At 61.0% G+C, this 23,452-nt stretch overlaps 1 protein-coding gene across 1 annotated transcript in view; it reads left to right on the plus strand.

Moving 5' to 3' along the window:
• Window positions 1–21,889, plus strand: part of SEMA4F (ssemaphorin 4F) — a 35,298-nt gene extending 13,409 nt beyond the window's left edge. Inside the window, exons 5-14 of the mRNA XM_029063825.2 lie at window positions 4,231–4,324; window positions 6,809–6,928; window positions 8,209–8,348; window positions 8,665–8,852; window positions 14,819–14,966; window positions 15,982–16,204; window positions 18,817–18,926; window positions 19,212–19,375; window positions 20,740–20,798; window positions 21,210–21,889. Of these exons, the coding sequence (XP_028919658.1) occupies window positions 4,231–4,324; window positions 6,809–6,928; window positions 8,209–8,348; window positions 8,665–8,852; window positions 14,819–14,966; window positions 15,982–16,204; window positions 18,817–18,926; window positions 19,212–19,375; window positions 20,740–20,798; window positions 21,210–21,841 (1,878 nt within the window). The 3' untranslated portion in view covers window positions 21,842–21,889. The remainder of the gene's footprint in view (window positions 1–4,230; window positions 4,325–6,808; window positions 6,929–8,208; window positions 8,349–8,664; window positions 8,853–14,818; window positions 14,967–15,981; window positions 16,205–18,816; window positions 18,927–19,211; window positions 19,376–20,739; window positions 20,799–21,209) is intronic.
• Window positions 21,890–23,452: the final 1,563 nt, after the last annotated feature.

Genomic DNA, 23,452 nt, shown 5'->3' on the forward strand with positions numbered 1-23,452 from the left:
TGTTCAGCACGTACTGCGTGCCGGGCACTGTTGTAAGCACCGGAGCAGGTATGAGCTAATCGGGTTGGACGCAGTCCCTGTCCCGCGCGGGGCTCGTAGTCTCGATCCCCGTTTTTCAGATGAGGCAACTGGGGCCAGGGAAGTGATCTGGCCGAGGTCGTACTGCGGATGTCTGGCGGGGCCGGAATTGGAACTCAGGGCTTTCGGATTCCCAGGCCTTGGCTCTGCCTGCCAGGCCACGCTGCTTCTCGTCAGTACCCGGCACGTAGTAAGCACCTAACACGTAGCGTCGTGATTAATCCTGGCCCCACCACCTGCCTGCTGCGGGACTCGGGGCGGGTCGCCTCGCTTTTCCGGGGCTCGGTTTCCTTCCCTGTCAAACGGGGATTAGATCCTCCTCCACAGACTGCGAGCCCCATGTGGAAGAGGGACTGCGTCCAACCTGATGATCCTGTGCCCCCCCACATAGTAAGCGCTTAACAAGTACCGCAGTTATTATTCATTATTATTATTGTTCTCACCCGCGGGATAGGAAGCTCTTGGAGACCCGGGATCGCGTCTACTGACTCTCCCAGGCTCTTAGTACAGTGCCGCGCGTGAGTAAGCGCTCAGTAAATATTGTTGAGTGATTACCACGTGCAGGGAACTCTCCTCCGTGTTGGGGAAGGGCATGCTAATTGAGACAGATGGCGAATTCTTGTAGGCGAGGGATTGTAAATCTAAAGGTGCCGTGGGTACGTTAGGAAGGATAGAAATAATAAAAGGAGCAAGGCAAAGCAGGAAAACAGGTCAGCGTTAGAAATTTCAGCGTTGCCTATTAACACAGAGTCCTGCGTTCTCATGGCATCATCCCACCCTAACCCCGTCCTCCCCGATTTTCCTGTCACCGTAGCCAGCACCGACGTTTTTCCCTTATCTTCTCTTCTTTGTTAATGGTATTTGTTACGATAATAATAATAATGATGATGTTGGTATTTGTTAAGCGCTTACTCGGTGCAGAGCACTGTTCTAAGCGCTGGGGTGGATACAGGGTAATCAGGTGGTCCCACGTAATCATAATAATAATGTTGGTATTTGTTAAGCGCTTACTCGGTGCAGAGCGCTCTTCTAAGCGCTGGGGGGGGGGGGACGGACACAGGGTCATCAGGTGGTCCCACGTGAGGCTCACAGATTTAATCCCCATTTTACAGATGAGGTCACTGAGGCCCAGAGAAGCGAAGCGACTCGCCCGCAGTCACACCGCTGACAAGGGGCGGAGCTGGGATTCGAACCCGTGACCTCTGACTCCCAAGCCCGGGCTCTTTCCACTGAGCCACAATGCTTCCTGTGTGCCAGGCACTGTTCTAAGCGCTGGGGAAGATGCGAGTCAGGTTGGACACGGGCTCCGTCCCACCTGGGGCTCACAGTCTTAATAATAATGATGGCATCTGTTCAGCGCTAAGTACGTGCCAAGCACTGTTCTAAGCACTGGGGTAGGTAGCGGGTAATCAGGTTGTCCCACTTGGGGCTCCCAGTCTTAATCCCCGTTTTCCAGATGAGGTAAGTGAGGCACCGAGAGGTGAAGTGACTTGCCCAGAGTCCCCCGGCTGATCAGGTGGCGGGGCCGGGATTAGAACCCACACCCTCCGACTCCCGCGCCCGTGCTCTTCCCACCGACCCACGCCGCAGCGGTTCCGATCCCAATTTATTGAGCACTTTCCGTGTGCAGAGCACTGGGCTCAGTGCTTAGGCGTGTGAGCCCCCCGATGTACATCGCCCTGATTCTCTTGATTTGCTATTGTTTTATTGAGATGTACGTCCCCTCGATCCGATATATTGCTACCGTTCCTGGCTGTCCGTCTCCCCCGATTAGACCGTGAGCCCGTCAGAGGGCAGGGACCGTCTCTATCTGTTACCGATTTGTCCATTCCAAGCGGTTAGTGCAGTGCTCTGCACCTAGTAAGCGCTCAATAAATGCTATTGAATGAGTGAATGCATGTGGATTGTGCCCGTACAGGGGATCGAGACCGTTCCCACCCCAGCGCTGAGAACGGTGTTCGACGCGTAGTAAGCGATTAGACTGTGAGCCCGTCGGCGGGCAGGGATTGTCTCTGTCTGTTGCCGAATTGTCCATTCCAAGCGCTCGGTACAGCGCTCTGCACATAGTAGGCGCTCAATAAATAGTGTCGGATGGCTGAGCGCTTAACGAGTGCCATTAGGAGGATTTAAAAAAAAGAAAAAGGAGGTGGTTGGGGATGAGCAGGGGCAGAGAATGTGTCCGTTTATCATTGGATTGGCTTCTCCCAAGCGCTCAGTACAGTGCTCCGCACACAGTAAGCGCTCAATAAACAGCAGTGGCGCCATCTGCTGGGGCGGGACGGCCCAGGCTGGAACTGCAACCCTCCCCCTTCCCCCTTTTCGGTTTAATGGTATTTCTTTCCATGTGCCGGGCACTGTACTAAACGCTGAGGCGAAGCGGCGTGGCCTAGAGGATGGAGCCCGGGCCTGGGGTCAGAGGGCGCCCAGTTCCCGTCCCGGCCCTGCCGCGTGACCTCGGACGAGTCGCTTCACTCCTCCCTGCCTCGGTTCCTTCCTGTAAAATGGGGGTGAAGGCCGTGAGCCCCCTCGGGGGACACGGGCCGGGTCCCGCCCGCTGAGCTCGGATCTACCCCGCCGCTTAAGGCAGTGCCTGGCGCCTAGTAAGCGCTCAGTACAGTGCTCTGCGCCTGGAAGTGCTCAGCAGATAGGACTGACTGGCCGATATTAACATGAATAAGTGATTTATATTATATCGTTTAAAGGTATTGGTTCACAGTGCAGTGCCCTGCACACCGTAAGGCGCCGTAGATATGAATGGCTGATATTACTATCAATAAGTACTTTTCTAATTTCAGCAATGATAACGATATTGTTGGTATTTAAGTGCTTACTGTGTGCCGAGCACCGTTCTGAGCCCTGGGATAGATCCAAGGTAATGAGGTTGTCCCCCGTGGGGCTCGCTGTCTTCCTCCCCGTTTGACGGATGAGGCCACTGGGGCCCGGAGAGGTGAAGTGACTGGCCCAGGGTCACACAGCTGACAAGCGGCGGAGCCGGGATTAGAACCCGCGACCTTCTGACTCCCAGGCCCGGGCTCTGTGCACTGAGCCACGCTGCCTCTCAAGGTATCAATTCACTCAATCGTAGTACAGTGCTCCGCCCACAGTAGTGCTCATTAAATGCGATTGACCGGCTGATATTCATCTGAATGAAGAAGTAATTTATGATATATATATAATTTAAAGACGCTCATTCCCTCACTCGATCGCAGTACAGTGCTCTGCACACAGTGAGCGCTCATTAAATACGACTGAGAGTAGCATGAAGGAATAGGTGACTTAGATAATTTAAATAATAATAATGTTTGTTCAGCGCTTACTACGTGCCAAGCACTGCTCTAAGCACTGGGGGAGATACAAGGTCGTCAGGTTGTCCCACGCGGGGCTCACGGTCTTGACCTGTGAGCCGAGAAGCAGGGTGGCCCAGTGGAAGATGCGCGGGCATGGGTTCTGATCCTGGCTCCTCCACTCAGCCGCGTGACCTTGGGCAAGTCGCTTCTCCGTGCCTCAGTGACCTCATCTGTAAAATGGGGATTAAGACCGTGAGCCCCACGGGGGACAAACCTCATGACCTTGTATCTACCCCAGTGCTTGGCACGTCGTAAAAAGTACCATTATTATCATTTCGAAGAATCGAATCTAAAAATGATTTCTAATAAGATGAAATAGTTTAAAAATAGATTTAGAGGTGTCATTAGTATTATTAATGATAACAATAGTCATTTTACAGTTGAGGTCACTGAGCCCCAGAGAAGCGATGTGGCTTGCCCAAGATCACGTAGCAGACCAGTGGCGGAGCCGGGATTAGAACCAAGCCCTTTCCGCAAAGCCACGCCGCTTCGCCGAAGATACTCGTTCAATCACGGTCCAGTGCTCTGCCCACGGGAAGGGCTCAAGGGATACAGTTGCCTGACTTGACCGATCGTAACATGAGCGAATAAGTCGTTTATCGTTATAAACCATCATAAAAGTGTTGTTTTATTAGTATAATTTAAAGTAATTCAAGATTTTTTTCATTCAATCATACTTGTCGAGCGCTTCCCGGGTGCAAAGCAGTGCACTGAGCGCTTGGGAGAGGACCCTAACTACGTACACGGGGGCCGTGGGGTCGGGGATGGGGCGAGCGCGCGTATGAAACGTTGCGTCGACTTGCAGGACACGCGGAGTTTCCGCCAAGTGGAGCGTCCGGAGAGCGGCCGGGGCCGATGTCCCTTTGACCCAGCTCAGTCCTCGGCAGCCGTGATGGTCGGTGAGTCCTCTGCGGGGGCCCGGAGCGGGGACCGGGGCTTGAGGCTGCCCCGGCGCTTAGTACGGTGCCCGGCCCATAGCGAGCGCTTAATGAATACCATCAAAACCGAGCCGCTTCACTTCTCTGGGCCTCAGTGACCTCATCTGCAAAATGGCGATGCATCCTGTGAGCCCCACGTGGGACGACCCGATAAGCTCCCCTCTCCCCCGGCGCTTAGAGCCTGGCGCGTAGTGAGCGCTTAGCAGATGCCGTTAAAAAACCGTCGCCTGTCTGGGTCTCGGTTGCCTCGTCTGCGAAACGGGGGCGAAGTGACGCTGAGCCCCGAGGCGGTCGTGGATTGTGTCCCACCCGACGAGCTTACAGCGCCCAGTACAGCGCTTGGCGCAGAGCGAGAGCCTCACGCTTACCGTAGAGAAGAAGTGTTGGCTCGGAGCGGGGATTGAGAGGAGTGGGGGGGAAGGAGGGTGAGGAGTCATCCATTCAGTCGTATAAATTGAGCGCTCACCTCGTGCAGAACGCTGTGCTAAGCGCTTGGGACAGCCCGGTACAAAAACAGCCCAAGTGGAGAAGAGGTACAGGGCTGGGGAGGAATGATGGGGAAGGGAGGCAGAGCGTCTCCCAGCTCTGTAACATGGTTTTATTGGACTCCCCCCAGCGCTTAGTCCAGTGCTCCGCACGCAGTAAGCGCTCAATAAATACTTCCGACTGATTGGCTCTAGAGTCTCCCTCTTAGGCCCCGAGCTCGCTGCGGACGGGGACCGCGGCTACCGACTCTGTTCCTTTGGGCCGTCCCAAGCGTTCGGTACAGTGCTCCGCACCCGGTAGGGGCTCAGTCAACGCCATTGGTTGGTCGGCTGATCGGAATCGGGGCTCTGGGGGGCCGGGGAGATGGGGGGCATTTCGTAGTCCAAGAGATCAGAGGGTCTCTGTGCGGTAGGGGTCCCCCCCTTTTCCCTCCCAGAAGAGTGCTCTGCACCTAGTAAGCGCTTAACGGATACCAGTATTGTTATTATTCTCCGTTCTTGGCCACCGTGACCCCTCCCTGATATTTAAATTGATATCAGCGCTTGAGTCCGTCCCCCACTGATTCCCGGCTCATCGTGGGCAGGGTTCGTAGCTGCGCATTCTGTGAATGGTAACGACGATTATTCCTGACAGATTATAGTAGCGCCCATTAATTTATGATATGTAATGCATCGATATATAATTAACGTGAGGTCAATATATCGATCTAACGCGTCATCATTAGTAGTATTATTACTTTGGTATTTGTTAAAAGCACCGAATGTGCCGAGCCCCGTTGCGAGCGCTGGGCTGGATACGTGGGGATCGAGTGGTCCCGCGGGGGGCTCGCGGTCTTAACCCCCATTTTGCGGGTGAGGTCACCGAGGCACGGGGAAGTGAAGGGACTTGCCCGAAGTCACACAGCAGACAAGCGGCGGAGCCGGGATTCGAACCCACATCCCCCGACCCCCCGGCCCGTGCCCTTTCCGCTCAGTCACGCCGCTTCGCTGTTGCGTTATCCTCTCCCGAGCGCTTAGTACGGTGCCCCGCCCACAGAAGCAGCCGAGGCCTGGCGGAAGGAGCCCCGGCCCGGGAGTCCGAGGACGTGGGCTCTGATCCCGGCTTCGCCCCGTCAGTGCTGTGTGACCTCGGGCGAGTCGTTTCCCTCTTCCGGGAAATGGGGTTTAAGACCGGGAGCCCCATGCGGGACAGGGTCCGTGTCCGACCTGCTTTCCTCGTATCCGTCCCGGTGCTCAGAACGGCGCTCGGCACGTAGTACGCGCCTAACGGAGCAGCAGCGTGGCTCCGGGGAGGGAGCCCGGGCTTGGGAGCCCGAGGGCGTGGGTTCGAATCCCGGCCCTGCCGCCCGTCGGCCGTGTGACCGTGGGCGAGTCACTTCACTTCTCTGGGCCTCGGTGACCTCGTCTGCCAACCGGGGACGAAGACCGTGAGCCTCACGAGGGACAACCCGGTGACCCTGGATCTCCCCCAGCGCTTAGAACGGCGCCGTGCACGCGGTAAGCGCTTAACAAATGCCAAGGTTGTTATTATCATCATCAAGAAGTACCACAGTTATTCTTACCATTACCGATCGATCGACTCGCCCCAACTGGGTGAGCCCTGTCGGTTCCACCCCCGCGCCGTCCGCGGTCAAAGAGTCCGTGGTATTTACGGAGCGCTTATTACGTGCAGAGGACTGTACGGAGGACCGAAGAGCGGTAGAACGGACACATTCCCCGCCGACGGCGAGCTTACGGTCTGGAGAGGGAGACCGACGTTAACAGAAATCAATAGATTGCGGAGATGGACCTCAGGGCCCGACGGCAATAGATACGTCAGTAGATGACAGAGACGGCCGTCGGCGCCGTGGGGCCGGGAGGGGGGTCGGGGCGACGCAGAATCGCGTCGTCGCCCCCTCCCCGGCCCCTCCGCCGCCCCTTGGTTTCGGAGGCCTGACCCCGACCCTTCGTCCCCTCGCAGGGGGCGTCCTCTACGCCGCGACCGTGAACAACTTCCTGGGGTCGGAGCCGATCATCTCGCGGGCCACGGGAAGTCCGGACCAACGGGTGCGGACGGAGAATTCGGCCGTCTGGCTCAATGGTGGGGCCGCCAGGGGAGGGAAGGCTTCGGTGGACGGACCGGTGTGGTTGACCTCACTTCACTGGCCGGGGGAGGAAGAGGGGAGGGACCGCGAGGGAGGAAGCGGTGTGGTCCGGCGGCTAGAGCCCGGGACCCGGGAGGACCCGGGTTCCGGTCCCGGCTCCGCCGCTCGTCTGTCGGTTTGGCCTCGGGCCGGTCTCCCCGCTTCCCTGGCCTCGGTTCCCTCATCGGAGAGTGGGGGCGGAGCCCGTGGGCCCCGTGGGGGACGGGGACCGTGTCCCACCTCGTGGCTCGGCGGCAAGAGGCCGGGCTTGGGGGGGGGGGCGGAGGTCGTGGGTTCGAATGCCGCCTCCGCCACCCGTCAGCTGTGTGACGGCGGGCGAGTCGCTTGACCTCTCTGCGCCCCGGTCACCTCTTCTGTAAAACGGGGATTGACGGTGAGCCTCACGCGGGACCACCCGAGGACCCCGGATCCTCCCCAGCGCTTAGGACGGTGCTCTGCACAGAGTAAGCGCTCAACAAACGCCGACATTATTATTATTATTATTATCATTATCGTTATTATTATCTGTCTACCCCCGTGCTTAGAACGGTGCCTGACACACGATGAGCACCTAACAAATGACATAAAAAAAAAAAAGTCACCTATCTCTCTGTGCCTCAGTCAGCTCATCTCTAAAGCGGGCATTGAGACCGGCAGCCCCGTGCGCCCAACCTGATAGCTCGTATCTGCCCCAGCGCTTGGTCCAGTGCTCGGCGCGCAGAAAGCGCTGAACGGAGACCGTGGGAAGCAGCACGGCGTAGCGGCCGGGGCCCGGGAGTCAGGAGGTCGTGGGTTCCAATCCCGGCTCCGCCGCTTGTCCGCCGCGTGGCCTCGGGCAAGTCACTTCGCTTCCCTGGGCCTCGGTGGCCTCGTCTGTAAAATGGGGATTAAGACGGCGAGCCCCACGGGGGCGACCTGACTGCCTTGTCCCTGCTCCAGCGCTTAGAGGAGAGGAAGCGCCTAACGAATACCACAGTTATCATTATTCCCATAAAAAGGTTTTTGGCTCAGCGTGGGCATCGAGAGGAGTCGGGGGAAGAGTGGCGAGGACGGGCGCGGGCGGGGGGAGGGGTGTCGCGGGAGAGGGGGCAGGGAGGGGGAGTGGGAATCGGGGCCGGTAACGGGGCGGGGAGGGCGGTTGGAGGAGGAAAGGGGGGTTAGGAGGGGCCGGGGACATGGCTGGCGTTTTCCTCTCCCCCCCCCCCCCCCCCCCCCCCCCCCAACCCCGTCTCCACAGCCCCCAGGTTCGTGGCAGCCGAGTTCGTGGAGGGGGACGCAGGAGAGGACGACGAGATCTTCTTCTTCTTCACCGAGACGGCCCGGGAGTACGGCTCCGGCGAGAAGCTGACCGTGCCTCGCCTGGCCAGGGTGTGCAAGGTGGGGAACCCCGTCGCGTCCGCTGGCCGGGGGCGGGCCTTGGGCTCTAGACTACCGTTAGGCTCTACTCGCCCAAGCGCCCAGTACGGCGCTTTGCAGAAAATAAGCACGACTGATGAGAGAGCGCGGTGGGGCCGAGGGAGGGGAGCGTAAAGGGAGACCATCTGGGAGGGAGTGTGAGGAGCGGAAATCGCGCGGCATCGCTTCCGTTCCCGTCCCCGCCGTGGGCAACCTCTTCCGAAACCCGGTCCCCCCCCTTCCGATCAACCACCCCCTTCCGGTCGATCGGTGGATCGATCCCCGCCTCCTTCCCCAGGGGGACCTGGGGGGTCTGAAGACCCTGCAGAGGCGGTGGACCACGTTCCTGAAGGCCTCGCTGCTCTGCCCGGCCCCCGACCTCGGCCGAAGCCTTCCGGTCCTGCGGGCCGTGGTGACCCTGACCTCCACGGCCCAGGGCGGGGACGGGGACCCCCTGCTCTTCTACGGACTCTTCTCCTCCCAGCGGTGAGACGGCCGGGGGCTGGACAGCGGGCGGGGACGGTCCGGGCTGGGCGGTGGCCGGGGATGGGGCCTCCCTGCCGGTCGGGGGTTCTGATCCCCCTCCGCCACTGGTCACCTGGGTGACTTTGGGCCAGTCGGTTAACGTCTCTGTACCTCGGTGACCTCGTCTGTAAAATGGGGATTAAGACCGCGAGCCCCACGGGGGACAACCTGTCTCGCGTCTACCCCAGTGCCCGCTAAACGTTTGACCGGTACCGTCGTCATTGCTGTCGTTCTAAGGACGTTGTCCTCCCGCCGTGGAGAGGGCCCGGCCCGGCTGGGGGCGGGGGACGGGCCCTCCCTGCTGGCCTAGGGGTTCTCCGCCTCCCGGCGGTGAGAGGGTCAAGCCGGGAGCCTGGGCCGGGCCGGGACCGGGCGGCGGCTGGAGATGGGGTCCCCTTGCCGTTCTACGGACCGTTGTCGCCCCGGCAGCGAGAGGGCTGGGGGTGAGCAGTGGCCGTGGATGGACGGAGGGGCGGCACCGGCCTGGGTTGGGGTCCTCCCGCTGTCCTAAGGACTCTCCCGTTGGTGGCGAGAGGGCCGGGGGCGGGCGGCGGCCGGGGACGGGGTCTCCCTGCTGTTCTACGGACTCGGCTCTCCGCGGCGAGAGACCCGGGGGGGGGGGGGGCGGGGCGAGCGGTGACCGGGGAAGGGGGGTCTCCCTGCCGTCCCGTGGGCTCTTCTCCTCCCGGAGGTGGGAGGGCCAGGCCGGGAGCTGGGACTGGGCTGGGGCCGGGGCCGGGCGGTGACGTGGGATGGGGACTCCCTGCTCTCCTACGGATTCTTCTCCCGGTGGTGAGACGTGGCTGGGGATGGGCCGCCGCCTGCCCCGGCCCTGTCCACCGAGAAGGAGGCACCCACGCGGTTGACGTGGCGGGCGGGGACGCCGAGGAGCCCCGGGGACCGGCTGTAGCCGGAGCCGTAGGTGGGCAGGCCGGTCGGCGAGTTGCGGCCGGAGTCGGAGGGCCCTCCCGGGTTGGCCCCCCGGCCCTTCTCCCGGACGCCGCCCCCCTTCAGGCCCGACGGGCTGGATCCGCTGCCCGCCGGGCCCCGGGGCCCTTCTGCCAGCCCACCGCCCTGGGGCGGGCACGGGTTCTGCATCGGGGGGAACTTCTTGGGCACCACCGGCTTGAAGGCCGAGGGCCGCGCCAGGGGCCCGGGGCTCTGCGAGGGAAGGGGAGGGGGGAGCCAGGCCCTCGGACGGCCCCCCCCCCCCCCCGCCCGTCGCCAGCCCCGCCCACCACCTCCCGCCCCGGGCACGAGCAGACAGCCGGGATAGACAGCCCGGGGGCTCTGCAGCGGGAGGGATGGCAGTCAGACCGATGGGAGGAAGGGTTTTCTGGCGGGAGGCCAGCGTGCGGGGTCATCCCCTCTAGACCGTGAGCCCGTTTCGGACGGCAGCGTGTCCGTTGGTCGACTTGTCCTCTCCCAAGAGCTTCGTACGGTGCTCCGCACGTAGTAAGCGCTCAGTAGATAGGGTCGATCGAATGAACGACTCTCCCAAGTGTTTAGTACAGTGCTCTACACGTAGTAAGCGCCCAGTGAATACCATTCGTCGATCGACGATCTCCTTCTTGTGAAGCAGCGTGGCCTAGTGGGTAGAGCCTGAGACCGAGAGGCAGGAGGACCTGGGTTTTGATCCCAGCCTCGCTACACGGGTGACCTTGGGTAAGTCACGTAACTTCTCTTGGCCTCAGTTCCCTCATCTGTAAAATGAGGATTGAGACTCTGAGCTCCATATGGCACAGGGACTGTGTCCAATCTGATGATCTTAGATGCATTCATTCGATCATACTCACTGAGCGCCTGCTGTGTGCAGAGCACTGTCGTAAATGCCTGGGAAAGTACAGTACGGCAATAAACAGTGACGTTCCCTGTCCACAGCGAGTTTACAGTCTACCCAGCGCTTAGAACGGGGCTTGGAAAATAGCCGCTTGACAGGTGCCGTCGTCATTATCAGTTGGGACGGGGACCGCGTCCGACCTGAAGACCTTGCGTCTAGCCCAGAGCTTAGTGCTTGGCACGTAGTGAGCACTTAACAAATGCCATCGATTGGAGACCTCTCAGTGCAGGGGAGACACGCCCCAGCCCAGCTCCCCAGCTCCAGGAGGGACGGGACTGCGAGCCCCATGTGGGACAGGGCCCGTGTCCAACCTTAGACCTACCGCAGTGCTCAGAACGGTGCTTGGCAGGTCATCGGCACTTAAAAGTGCCGGTATTATGATTCTTTTTATTACGGGTCGAGGTGCGGCCGTGACGGGGGATGGGGGTCACCCTGCCGTTCTCTGGAAAGTTCTCCACCCGGCGGTGAGAGGGCTGGGACCGGGCCGGGGGCGGGGACTCCGCGCTGTCCTACGGATTCTTCTCCTCCCAGGAGTGCGAGGGCTGGGGGGGTGGGAAGTGACGGGGGTGGGATCGATGGGTGGCAATGACTGGGGATGGTCTCTCTGCTCTCCTACAGGCTCTTTTGCCAGCGGCGAGAGGGCTGGGAGCCGGGACGGGGCTGGGGCGGGGACGAGAGGCGACCGCAGATGGGGTCTCCCTGCTCTCCTGCGGACTCTATTCCTCCCTGCAGCGGGAGGGCCCGAGGTGGGCAGTGGCTGGGAGGGGTGGTCGTGACCGGGGGGTGGGGTCTCCCTGCCGTTCTGCGGACTCTTCTCCTCCCAGGGGTGGCCAGGATGGGCAGTGGCTGGAGATGAGCCCGTGGCCTGGGGCAGGAGGAGACCGAGCGGGTGGGGGACCTCGCTTCCGGTCCTCAGCTCCGTCCGTTTCACATGGCCGTTTGCCACGGAGGAGGCTGGCGGGACGTGACCCCCGATCCCCCTCTTCATCACCACGCTTCTGTGGGTTTAAAAGCCCCTCTTCGTGCCCCACACCCTTCTCCTGTTCCCCCGCTCGCCTTCGCGGCTCTGCCTCCTCTTGTGAGGCACAGGTGGGCACCAGACTTGGGGCGAGGGAAGACGGGGAAAGAGGGTGGCGAGATTGGCACGCAACCCGAGCCTCTTGGGAGAAGTAGCCTCTGAGCTTCACCCAGAAGCCGTCGTCGTAGAAACGAGGACGAGGACGGTATCGGTTGAATGCTTACTGGTGGGCCTAGCGCTGTTCTAAGCACCGGGGTAAATGCATGGTCTTCAGGTTGTCCCACGTGGGGCTCACAGTCTTCATCCCCATTTTCCACATGAGGGAACCGAAGCCCAGAGAAGCCAAGTGACTTGCCCCAGGTCACACAGCTGACAAGCGGCGGAGCCCGGGATTAGAACCCACGACCTCCGACTCCCCAGCCCGGGCTCTTTCCACCGGGCCACGCTGCACGTCACTCTTGCCCTCTGCTTCCATTGCCAGAGAACCCAACGACCACAAAAAATGGCTGCCGGCGCTGATTCTAGGGCAGGCAACATGTTAGCGTTCATGATTTGCGGAATCCTTTGAAGGGGAAGAGTTCATGCATGAATGGAACAAATAAGAATGACACCTTAAATAGAAACTTTAAAGATCACAATTCTGGAGGTACTTGTTCAGCACTAAATATGTGCCAGACACTGTATTAAGCGCTGGGGTGGATAGAAGCTAATGGGGTGGGACACAGTCCCTGCCCCCACGTGGGGCTCACGTTCTTCATCCCCATTTCACAGATGAGGTGAAGGTGGCCCAGAGAAGTCAAGTGACCTGCCCCGGGTCACACGGCGGACGAATGGCGGAGCGGGGATTGGAACGAGGTTATTCCCACTCACGGGCCCGGGCTCCGTCCACTAGGTCGCACTGCTTCTTGGCGTGGAAATTGAGAGTCTTGGGAGAAGTAGCTTCCGAGCATCACCCAGAGACTGTCATCGGAGAAGCGGGCGGTGTGACACTCCTGCGCTCCGCTTCCGTCCCAGAAAACCCAGCGGCGAAACAATGATTGCCAGAGCTGCTTCTAGGGGGAACTGATTTATTTCATTTATTCATATTAACGTCCGTCTCCCCTGCTAGACGGTAAACTTACTGTGGGAACTTGTCCACCGACTCCGTTCCGGTGGACTCTCTCAAACGTTTAGCACGGTTCTCCGGACACAGTAAGAGCTCAGTAAATGGGATCGATTCATCGGAATACAACGTTAACGTGCGTGATTTATGGAACCCCGTGGAAGGGAAGCATTAATGCGTGAATGGAGGGAATAAGGATAGCGCCTTAAATATAAAGTTTTAAAATCAGCTCGGGATGAGGCTGTTTTCCGTCCTTTCCTCTCCATCCAGAGCGCTACCACGTTACCCCGGTCACTTGTCCCGTCCGGCCTCGATTTCTCCGTCGGCCTCCTCGCTGACCCTCCCTGCCTCCTCTCTCTCTCCCCGCTCCGGCCCATACTTCACTCTGCTGCCTGGATCTTTTTGGTCCATGTTTCCCCACTCCTCAAGACCCTCCGGGGGTTGCCCGTCCACCTCCTCGTCAGACAGACGTTCCTCACCGTCGGCTTTAAAGCCCTCCGTCCCCTCGCCCCCTCCTACCTCAATTTGCTCCTCTCCGACTCCAACACCGCCCGCACGGTTCGCTCCTCTAATGCCAACCTTCTCGTTATACCCCCGCCTCGTCTACGTCGCCTCCCACCTCTTGCCCGCGTCCTGCCTCTGGCCTGGAACCCCTCCCCCCCCGCTTTATGTTTGACAGACAACATCCCTGCCCACCTTGAAAGCCTTATTGAAGGCCCGTCTCCCCCCAAGGGCACTTAAGTCCAAATCCGTAATCTATTTATATTAATGCCCGTCTCCCCTTTAGACTCTGAGCTCGCTGTGGGCGGGGACTGTGTCCGTTAGGTGGTGGTTGTACCCTTCCAAGCGTTTAGTACAGTGCCCTGTGTAAGTAAGCTCTCAAATACTATTGATTGATCCCCCTCCCCCCCCCCCCCCACCTACTTAGCCTCCCTTGGCACAGGGATCGTGTCCGACGTGATTGACTTGCATCTACTACTTAGTGCTTGATACCTAGTAAAAACGGGGAATGTGTCTGTTATATTTTTCTATTGTACTTGTATATACTTATATGAATATAAACTTATATCGTATAGTGCTCTGCTGACGGTAAGCGCTCTATAAATTCAATTGACTGACGATTGACTGGCTTAACCGATATAATAATCACAACAACAACGCCCTCAGGCACAAGCACACACCCCTTTCCACCCTCAGTGCCCTCCACTCACTTCCTCAAGCCCCCCCGTTCCCCCTCCCACAAGGAGCGTGGCCTGGTGGGAGGAACTGGGTTCTAATCCTGGCTCTGCCACTTGCCTGCCGTGTGACCCCGAGCGGGTCACTTGACTGGTCTGGGCCTCGGTTTCCTCCATTGTCCCATACCCGTTAATAGTAATACTAATAATAGTCCTTGTTAAGCACTCAGTATGTGCCACGCACTGTCCTAAGCCCTGGGGCAGATGCCCGTTAATCGGGTTGACACGGTCACCCTCCCACATAGGACTCCCCTTCTTAATCCCCATTTTACTGATGAGGTAACTGAGGCCCAGAGGAGTCAAATGACTTGCCCAAGATCACGCAGCAGATGCGTGGCGGAGGCAGGATTAGAACCCGGCTCCCTCTGACTCCCAGGCCCGTGCCGTATCCACTAAGCCACGCCACTCTCCCTCCTGATCAGACTGCGAGCCCCTGTGGCACAGGGACCGTGTCCGACCTAATTACCCTCGCGTCTACCCCAGCACACGGTGCTTGACATCTAGTAGTCGCCTCCTAATCAAATGAGTCGCTTATTAAGTGAATAAAATGGGTTACGGGCACGGGATGTGGGCTGGGTCCACCCCGATTAGCTTCTGTCCACCCCAGTGCTTAGTACAGGGCCGGGCACGTAGTAAGTGCCGAACAAAAATTCCATAAAATGAAATAAGAAAAAAACCCGAAGTTAAATACCGCCCTGAGCCTCATCGTCACTGGCCCTCACGTGTCCGCAGGGACGGCCCAGAGACCTCTGCCATCTGCACCTTCAGCATGAAGAACATCCAAGAAGCCCTGAGGGGCCACTTCAAGGAATTCGAACGAGCCTGCGACAGATGGATCCCGGTGACGGACGGGAGCGTCCCCCAGCCTCGGCCTGGGAGGGTAAGGGGTTCGGGGCCGCCGCCCCACGGGCTGGGCCCGGGACCCCCGGGGGGCTCCGCCAACGATGAGGAGGGCCGCCTCGAGGGGAGAAGGGGGTCATCGCGTGGATGGGAGTTGGAGACTGTGGCTCTGGCCTCTCCCCGCCCCTCTGGTAGCCTCCAGCCCCTTGTCCTGTCCCCCATCAGCCTCTCCTCGTCAGCCTCCCCTCTCTCATCAGCCTCCCCCCTCTCCCATCGGCCTCCCTTTTCTCCCATCAGCCCCCGTCCCCATGGGCTTCTCCTCTCTCCCATCGTTCTCCCCTCAGCTTTCTCTCCCTCTCCTTGGCCTCCTCTCTCTGTCAGCCTCCCCTGTCTCTCCCCATCAGCTTCCCTTTTTCTCCCATCAGCCTCCCCCCACCCCAGCTACTCCTCTTTATCCCCTTAGCCGTTCTTCCGTCTCCCTGGCCTCCGTCTCTCTCCCCATCAGCCTCCGCCCCACCTCATCAGCCTCCCCTTTCTCCCATCAGCCCCCTCGTCAGCTTCTCCTCTCTTCCTGCCCACCCCCTCTCACCCTCGGCCTCCCCCCTCCCCATCAGCCTCCCCTCTTTCCAGGCTCCCCTCACCATCCCCTCTGCCTTACCTATTTCCCCTCCGTCTCCCTCTCTCCCCCCTCCCCCTCCCCCTCTCTCTCTCTCTCATCAGCCTCCCCCTCTTCCCTCAGCCTTACCCATTTCCCCTCGGCCTCTCCTCGCTCCCCTCAGCCTGCTGTCCTCGGCCTCCCCGCTGTCCCATCAGCCTCCCTCTCTCCCTTCAGCCTCCATCTCTCTCCCTTCAGCCGCCCTCTCTCTCCCGTCAGCCTCCATCTCTCTCCCGTCGGCTTCCCCTTTCTCCCCTCGGCCTCCCCTGTCTCCCGACATCCTCTCCTCTCTACCCTCAGCCTCCCCTCTCTCTAGTTGGTCTCCCTTCTCTCCCAGTAGCCTCCCTTCTCCTCCATGAGCCTCCCCACTTTCCCCAAACCTCCCGTCTCCCCCCCGCAGTGCATCCCCAGCGGCACGAAGGGCCCCGGCTACGGCTCCTCGCTCTCTCTGCCGGACCGGGTCCTCGCGTTCGCCCGCGATCATCCCCTCATGGACCAGGCCGTCCGTCCCGACGGGAGTCGCCCCTTGCTAATCAGCGAGGACACTGCTTATCGCCAGCTCACTGGGCACAGGGTGGCCAGCCTGTCCGGCAAGGAGTACGACGTGCTCTACCTGGGAACAGGTGAGAGGGGAGAAACGTCGCCTGGGGGGGCCGGGGGAGAGGGCCTGGAGGGCGCGGCGGGAAGCGTTCGGCGACGGATCCGATCGATGGATCGGTCGTTGAGCGGTTACTACGTGCAGAGCACCGCACTGAGCACTTTGGGGGACAGTGCGACAGAGTCGATAGACACGTTCCCTGCCCACAACGAGCTTACGGTCCGGAGGGATAGTCTGTAGTCAGTCAATCAACAGTGTTTACTGAGCACTGAGAGTGTGCAGAGCACGGACCGGTGCGCTTGGGAGAGTGCGACCTAAGAGTTGGTGGACACGTCCCCTGCCCGCAGTGAGTTTAGGGGGGCAGACTATAGTCCATAGTGCTTACTGTGGGCAGAGCGCTCTACTGAGTGTTTGGGAGAGGACGAGGACATCACACCAGAGTTGGCAGATAGGTTCCCTGCCAGCCCCGGGGTCACTATGGGGATTTGCTCATTTCTATATATTTTTATTACCCTATTTATTTTGTTAATGAGATGTACATCCCCTCGATTCTATTTATTGCTACTGCTTTTGTCCGTCTGTCTCCCCCGATTAGACCGTAAGCCCGTCAGTGGGCAGGGATTGTCTCTATCTGTTACCAAATTGTGCGTCCCGAGCGCTTAGTACAGTGCTCTGCACACAGTAAGCGCTCAGTAAATGCTATCCAATGAATGAATGGATGGGCCACGGCCCCGGGAGTCGGAAGGCCATGGGTTCTAATCCCGGCTCCTCCACTCGGCTGCTGCGCGGCCTTGGGCGAAACACTTCACTCCTCTGGGCCTCAGTTACTTCCTCTGGAAAATGGGGATGAAGTCCGTGAGCCCTCTGTGGGACGGGGACTCTGTCCAACCCCATTTGCTCGTATCCACCCCAGCGCCTAGTACGGTGCCTGGCCCATAGTAAGCGCTTAACAAATACCAGAATTATTTTTATTATTAGGGACGAACACCGAAATAAAAAGGAATGGGGAGAGAGGGGTTTAGAAACAGAGAAACAGACACCTCCCAGAGCGCCTACGTCTCCCAAACCCCCGTGTCGCCCCATTTAAACTACGTAGAGGGTGACATGCAAAATTGTGACACAGTCCATGTTTTGGTCTGACTTCGCCACCGCTGTCAAAGGCACCCCCTTCCGCCCCATCTCTTACCATCATCATCAGTGGTGTTTATGGAGCATTTACTATATGCCGAGCACTTTACTAAACATCCGGGAAAGGACAGAGTCGGTAGACACATTCCCCACCTACAGAAATTTATAATACAAGATGTATGGATATGTCTATAAGAGGGGCCGAGGGTGAGGTGAATTTCAAACACCCAAAGGTCACGGATCAGCGTGGCCTAGTGGACAGAGCACGGCCCTGGGAGTCCGAAGGACCTGGGTTCTGGTTCCGGCTCTGCCATCCGTCTGCCGTGTGACCTTGGGCAAGTCGCTTCGCTTCTCTGGGTCTCGTCTGTAAAGTGGGGAATAAGACTGAGCCCCATGTGGGACGTGGACTGTGTCCAACCTGCTTGCCTTGTGTCTACCCCAGCACTTAGTACAGAGCCTGGCACAGAGTAAGCGCCATACAAACACCGTAATATGTATTACCGATATCTATGTGTACGTATAAACACACAATTTATAATATATGATTTACGGATATGTACGTAATTGGGGCTGGGGGGGGGGGGCGGGGGGGGTGGGCCGAATGTCAAATGCCCGAAGGTCACAAATCCAGGTGCGTTGGTGACGCAGAAGGGAGAGGGAGCCGGGGGGAGAAAGGGCTTCATCGGCCAAGGCGTCTCAGGACCTTTAGTCTTGGCGCTATCCTAACTCCTCCTCCTCACTCAACCTCGATATTCAGCCTGTGTCCCAATCCCATCGTCTCTTCCCCCACAGGGTTCCAGAATCCACTCCTTCCTGTCCATAGAAACATCCGCCTCCCTTGTCCAGTCGTCTGTGTCCTCTCTGATCTCCTTTTTATTATTATTATTATTGTTATTTTTAATGGTGTTAAGCGCTTACTGTGTGCCAGGAACTGTTCTAAGCGCCGGGGTAGATGCGGGGTGATCGGGTTGGACACAGTCCGTGTCCCACACGGGGCTCCCAGTCTCCATCCCCCTTTTACAGACGAGCGAACTGAGGCCCAGAGAAGTCAAGTGACTTGTCTAAGGTCACACTGGGTCCAACCCGATTAGTTGGTATCTACCCAGTGCTGAGTGTTCAACCCAATGAGCTGATATGTCCCCCTGCGCCTAATACGGTGCCTGGCACATTGGGAGCTCTTAACATATACCATAAAATAAAAGAAATTGACTGTGAGGAGGACCCAGACCCAGTGATCCGTGAAACACAGCTGTTTATTGAGTCACAAAGTCACTCCGCCACTCGTCTGCTGTGTGACCTCGGAGGACAAGTCACTTCACTTCTCTGGGCCTCAGTTCCCTCGCCTGTAAAATGAGGATTAAGACTCTGAGCCCCACGTGGGACAGGGACCGTATCCAACCCCATTTACTGGTAACCACCTCGGCGCTTAGTACGGTTGGAGCGACCGGCCGGCGGGGTGGTGGTTCCCCCGGGCCCACAGGCCGCCCTCCCGGTTCCCCGCCCCTCCAGAGCAAGGCCACCTGCACAGAGCGGTGAGGATCGGTCCGCAGATCTTCGTCCTGGAGGCCCGGGAGCTGTTCAAGGAGCCTCAGCCGGTCCAGAGCCTGCTCCTCCGAGGGGTGAGTCCCGCCCGAGCGTCGGAGACGGGGAAGGTTCCCCCTCCCCGCGCCCCCCGCCCCCCGCCGCCCCCGGGACTCCTCCCCCGCGACCGAGCGGGGTCCTCCGCCGCTGTCCGTCCCCCGGGTCCCGTTCTAGACTCTAAGCTCTTGGCGGGGAGGGAACGGGTGTCTGTTTATCGTTCTGCTCTCCCAAGCGCTCGGTACAGTGCCGGGCACACGGTAAGCAATACCACTGAATGCACGTACGGATGAATACAGCGCTCCCGCGATCCCCCCGACCCGCAGGATTGGCTGGCCGTGGGCTCCGGAGGGGAAGTGACCAGGGTGAACACGACGGACTGCGGGCGGCAGCGGACGTGCCAGGACTGCGTGTTGGCCAGAGACCCGGCCTGCGCCTGGAGCTTGGGGCTGGGGTCCTGCGTCGCCCACCGGGACGGGGACCCCGAGGGGTGAGTCCGGGCCGGCCTCGCCCTGCCCGCGAAGCCCTCCGGACTTCAGCAGACAGGTGGTGGAGCCGGGATTAGAACCCAGATCCTTTTGACTCGAGGAGGAGTCGGGGGACGTTGGCAGGGCAGAAGGAAGGCCGACCTCCTCGGTCGTCGCGCCGAACCCCCCTTAATAATAATAATGATGATAACGTTGGTATTCGGTAAGCGCTCACTTTGTGCAGAGCGCTATTCTGAGCGCCGGAGGAGACACGGGGGAATCGGGTTGTCCCACGTGGGGCTCGCAGTCTTCCTCCCCATTTTCCAGACGAGGGAACTGAGGCCCAGACAAGTGAGGTGACTCGCCCACAGTCCCACAGCTGACGCGTGACAGCGCCGGGATGCGAACCCGTGACCTCTGACTCCCAAGCCCGGGCTCTTCCCACTGAGCCGCGTTAACTAACCCCAATTAATAATCGCGGTATTGGTTAAGCCTTTACGCCACGTGGGGTACATACAAGACCCTCAGCTCCCCCCCGTGGGGCTCCCAAAGTCGGAGGGGGAACGGGCATCGAGCCCCCATTTTGCAGACGGAGGAACCGAGGGCCGGAGAAGGGAAGTGACCCGTCCGGGGGTCACGGAGCGGACGGGTGGCGGAGCCGGGATTAGGACCCAGGTCCTCCGGCGCCTAGGCTCTAACCACTCGGCCGCGCTGCTCCTCAGATTATTACCGTTATCTACCCCAGCGCTTCATATAGTGCCTGGCATACAGTAAGCGCTTAATGAATACCCTAAAAAGAAAAAAAAAATCTCGTCGGGGGAGAGGGGAAGAGGGATTGGGAGAGGAGATGGGATTGAATGAGGCGGGGTGTGGGAGTTGTCCTTTGAAGGGCCCAGGGGTTAGAGAAGCAGCGTGGCCTGACAGGGTAAAGCACGGGTCTGGGAGTCAAAAGGATCTGGGTTCTAATCCCAACTCCACCACTTGTCTGCTCCGGGACCTCGGGCCGGTCACTTCCCCGTTGTGTGCCTCGGTTCCCTCATCTGTGAAAGGGGGATAAAGGCCGTGAGCCCCACGGGGGACCGGGTCCGTGTCCTCCTACCCTTTTTCGCTCGCCTCCACCCCGGCGCTCAGTACGGTACCGGGCGCACAGTAAGTGCGGAACAGATCCCACCGTTGGCCGCTTGGACGAGGGAGACGGGTCGGGGGCGGGCGGGATCGGAGACGGGGGTTTGGGTCGGATCGGGGGAGGAATCAGAGGGGTCGGGGTGGACCTGGGGGCCGGGGGGCGGAGGTTGGGTCGGGGGTACGGAGGGGGTAAGGGGAGAGCGGAGCGGGGTGGAGCGGATGGGGTCGCACGTCGGGCTGAAGGCTCCTCGTCTCCCTCCAGGTTGGTCCAAGATATCGAGTCCGCCGACATCTCCGCCCTCTGCCCCAAGGAGAAGGCAGGTCAGCGTGGGCCTGGAGGCGGCAAAGGGTATCGGGGCCGGGGCCGGTCGGACTTGCGCGTGGAACTGGGGCCGCGTGGGGGGGCCGGGGGGCGGGGAGAGTCCCCCCACGGGGTACGTATGGAACGCCTCGCCGCGGGCGGGGAACGTGTCCGTTCACCGCTGTATCGTCCTCTCCCGGGCGCCCGGTCCGGTGCCCCGCGCGCCGCGGGCGCTCGCTAAATCCGCTGGACCGGACGGACGGAATCGGCGGGCCCGTTGCCCGTCCGTCACGAGCTCCCGGTCTGGAGGGGTCGGGGTACGAGGCCCGGGGGCAGGCGGGGGCGGGGGCCGGCCGGAGAAGGCCGCGGCCGGGGCGCGTCCCCGCCCTGATTTCCCCGCCCGTCCCGCTTCTCCCTTCCCGCCCTCGCAGTGATGCCGGCGGAGGCGGAGGTGCCCGTGGTCCCGGCGGCTCACGTGGTCCTGCCCTGCTCTCCCCGTTCGTCGTGGTCGTCCTGCGTGTGGCACCTCCCGCCCGGCACCCGGGGGCCCGTGGCGCAGCGGCCGGACGGGCTGGAGTTCCCGGTGACCCGGGTGGCCCTGGGCCAGTACACCTGCGAGTGCAGCGAGGGGGGCGCGGCCCGCGTGGTGGCCGCCTACCGCCTGGTGTGGGGCGGCCGGGGGTCCCCCGAGCGGGTCCGGCGTTCCCGGGAGCGGGGCTACGCCGTGGCCGCGGGCCTGGCCTGCTTCGTCCTGGGCTTCGCCGCCGGCGGCCTGGCCTTCCTGGGTCACGGGCGGCGCAGGCGGAGGCGACGGCAGCGGGAGCTCCTGGCCCGAGACAAGGCCGGCCTGGACCTCATCCCGCCGTCGGGCACCACCAGCTGCAGCCACGAGCCCCACACGCCCAGCTCCCCCGAGGACGAGCGTCACCCCCTGGCCGGGGCCGCCAAGAACGGCCCCAACGGCTTCCCTCCGTCCTACCAGCGGGGGTTCCCGGACACGGACCGGGCCCGGATCTTCCTGGCCGAGGCGCCCCTGGCCAGGTGCGACGAGACGTCCATCTAGGGCCGCCCGCCGCCTCCGGGACGGGGTGCCCGGAAGGGGCGGGGGCGGGGGGGGGGAGGGGGCGCCCCGAGATCGGGCGCCGGCGGGCCTCGGTCTCCCGGGGTCTGCCGGTCAGCGGCCGTGGTCCCCCCGGAGCCCCCGGGGCAGCGGGCGAGGTCTCCCCCCGGCCTCCTCCCGCCCGGCCCGGGGCCCTGGGGCCTTCCGGGTGCCCCTCGAGCATCTGGGGGCGCAGACTCGGAGGGGTCTGTACCCGGCCTCTGGGTGCGTCTGCGTGTGGGCGCGCGCGTGCGCCCGGGTGTGCTCTCGTGGGGGGGGTGCATGTTTGTGGACGTGTCCGCACGGGTACGTGAATTCACCGAATGTCTTCTGCTTCCCGGCCGAGGCGAGCTCAGGGCTGGGGACGAGGGCCGGAGAGGCCGGCTACCACCCCTTCGCCCCCGGCGTTTGCCGAGAGGTCGGAACGCCCCCCCCCCCCCCCCCCCCCCCGGCCCCGGCCCCAGATTCCCCGGGTCCCCCGGAGGGGAGGCGCTCTCTCGGGGCAGGGGTGGAGGCGGAGGAAAGGCCCCCCGTTGTCCCCTTCGATTCCCCCGTGTCTTCAAAAGGCCCTTCTGCGAGTTGGGCCCGTGGGGCTTTGTCCAAGGGGATAAGGGTCCGGGGGTCGGGGCAAGGAGGGGGCGGGAGAGGGGCTGGGGGTCGGGGAGAGAGGGTGGTCTGGGGTTGGGGCGGGGGGGGGGGGCGGGCCCTGGGATGAAGGACGAGGACCTGGGGTGAAGGGGAGACCTTGACGGGGGGCAGAGAGGAGTCAGGATGCGGGCGGATGGGGCTGGGGAGGGGGCAGGGTCCTGGGGGGAGAAGGGGTGAGAGGATTTGGGTGATGGGCGGGAGCGAGAAGGACCGTGGGTTCGGTCTCTGGGACCCTGAGCTGCTTCTCTCCGGTCCCCCGCGCCGGGCACGAGGAGAGGAGCCATTCCCTGTCGCGTCTGCCCGGACCGAGCTTGCCGCCTCGACCCGGAGCCGGGGCGAGGATCCCGATCCCAAGCCCGGGGAGGGGTGGGGCGGGGGGGGGGGGGTGGGGCGGGGTGATTTACGCAGTGTGAAGTGTCACGTGGATCGTTTCGTTTTCTATTTTTTTATGGATCGTTAATTTTATTCCTTGATTAAAAATGTCGTCAAACGAAGAGGCCGGTGCGGCGTGAGGGGCCGCCGTCGGAAGGGGCCGTCGGCTCGAGCGGATGGACGCCGAGGTTGGGGGGCGAGAGCCCGGCGGAAGGGATGCGGCGGAGAAGGAAGGGGAGAGGGAAATTGAAGGGAAGCGGGGAGCTGAACCTTGTCTCCCGCCGCCTCTACGCGCCTCGCGCCCCGTTCTCACCCCGGCGTCGTCCCCGGCCCGAAAAGCGGGGGCTCAGAAACACCCCCCGCCGAGACCGACCCGGGGCCGCGGGTTTGCGGTCGCCCGTCCTCGGGAACGGCAAGGTTAGCGGGAGGAAGATAGGTTTACTTTTAAATGATCGTTTCACGGCATCTAATACCACGTCTGCGATACTGATTTAATACCGGGGTGTTGAATACCGTACTGAGCGCCGGGGTAGATACAGGCTAATGGGGCCGCAC

This window comes from Ornithorhynchus anatinus, chromosome 4, assembly GCF_004115215.2.
Source record: "Ornithorhynchus anatinus isolate Pmale09 chromosome 4, mOrnAna1.pri.v4, whole genome shotgun sequence".
Taxonomy (NCBI): domain Eukaryota; kingdom Metazoa; phylum Chordata; class Mammalia; order Monotremata; family Ornithorhynchidae; genus Ornithorhynchus; species Ornithorhynchus anatinus.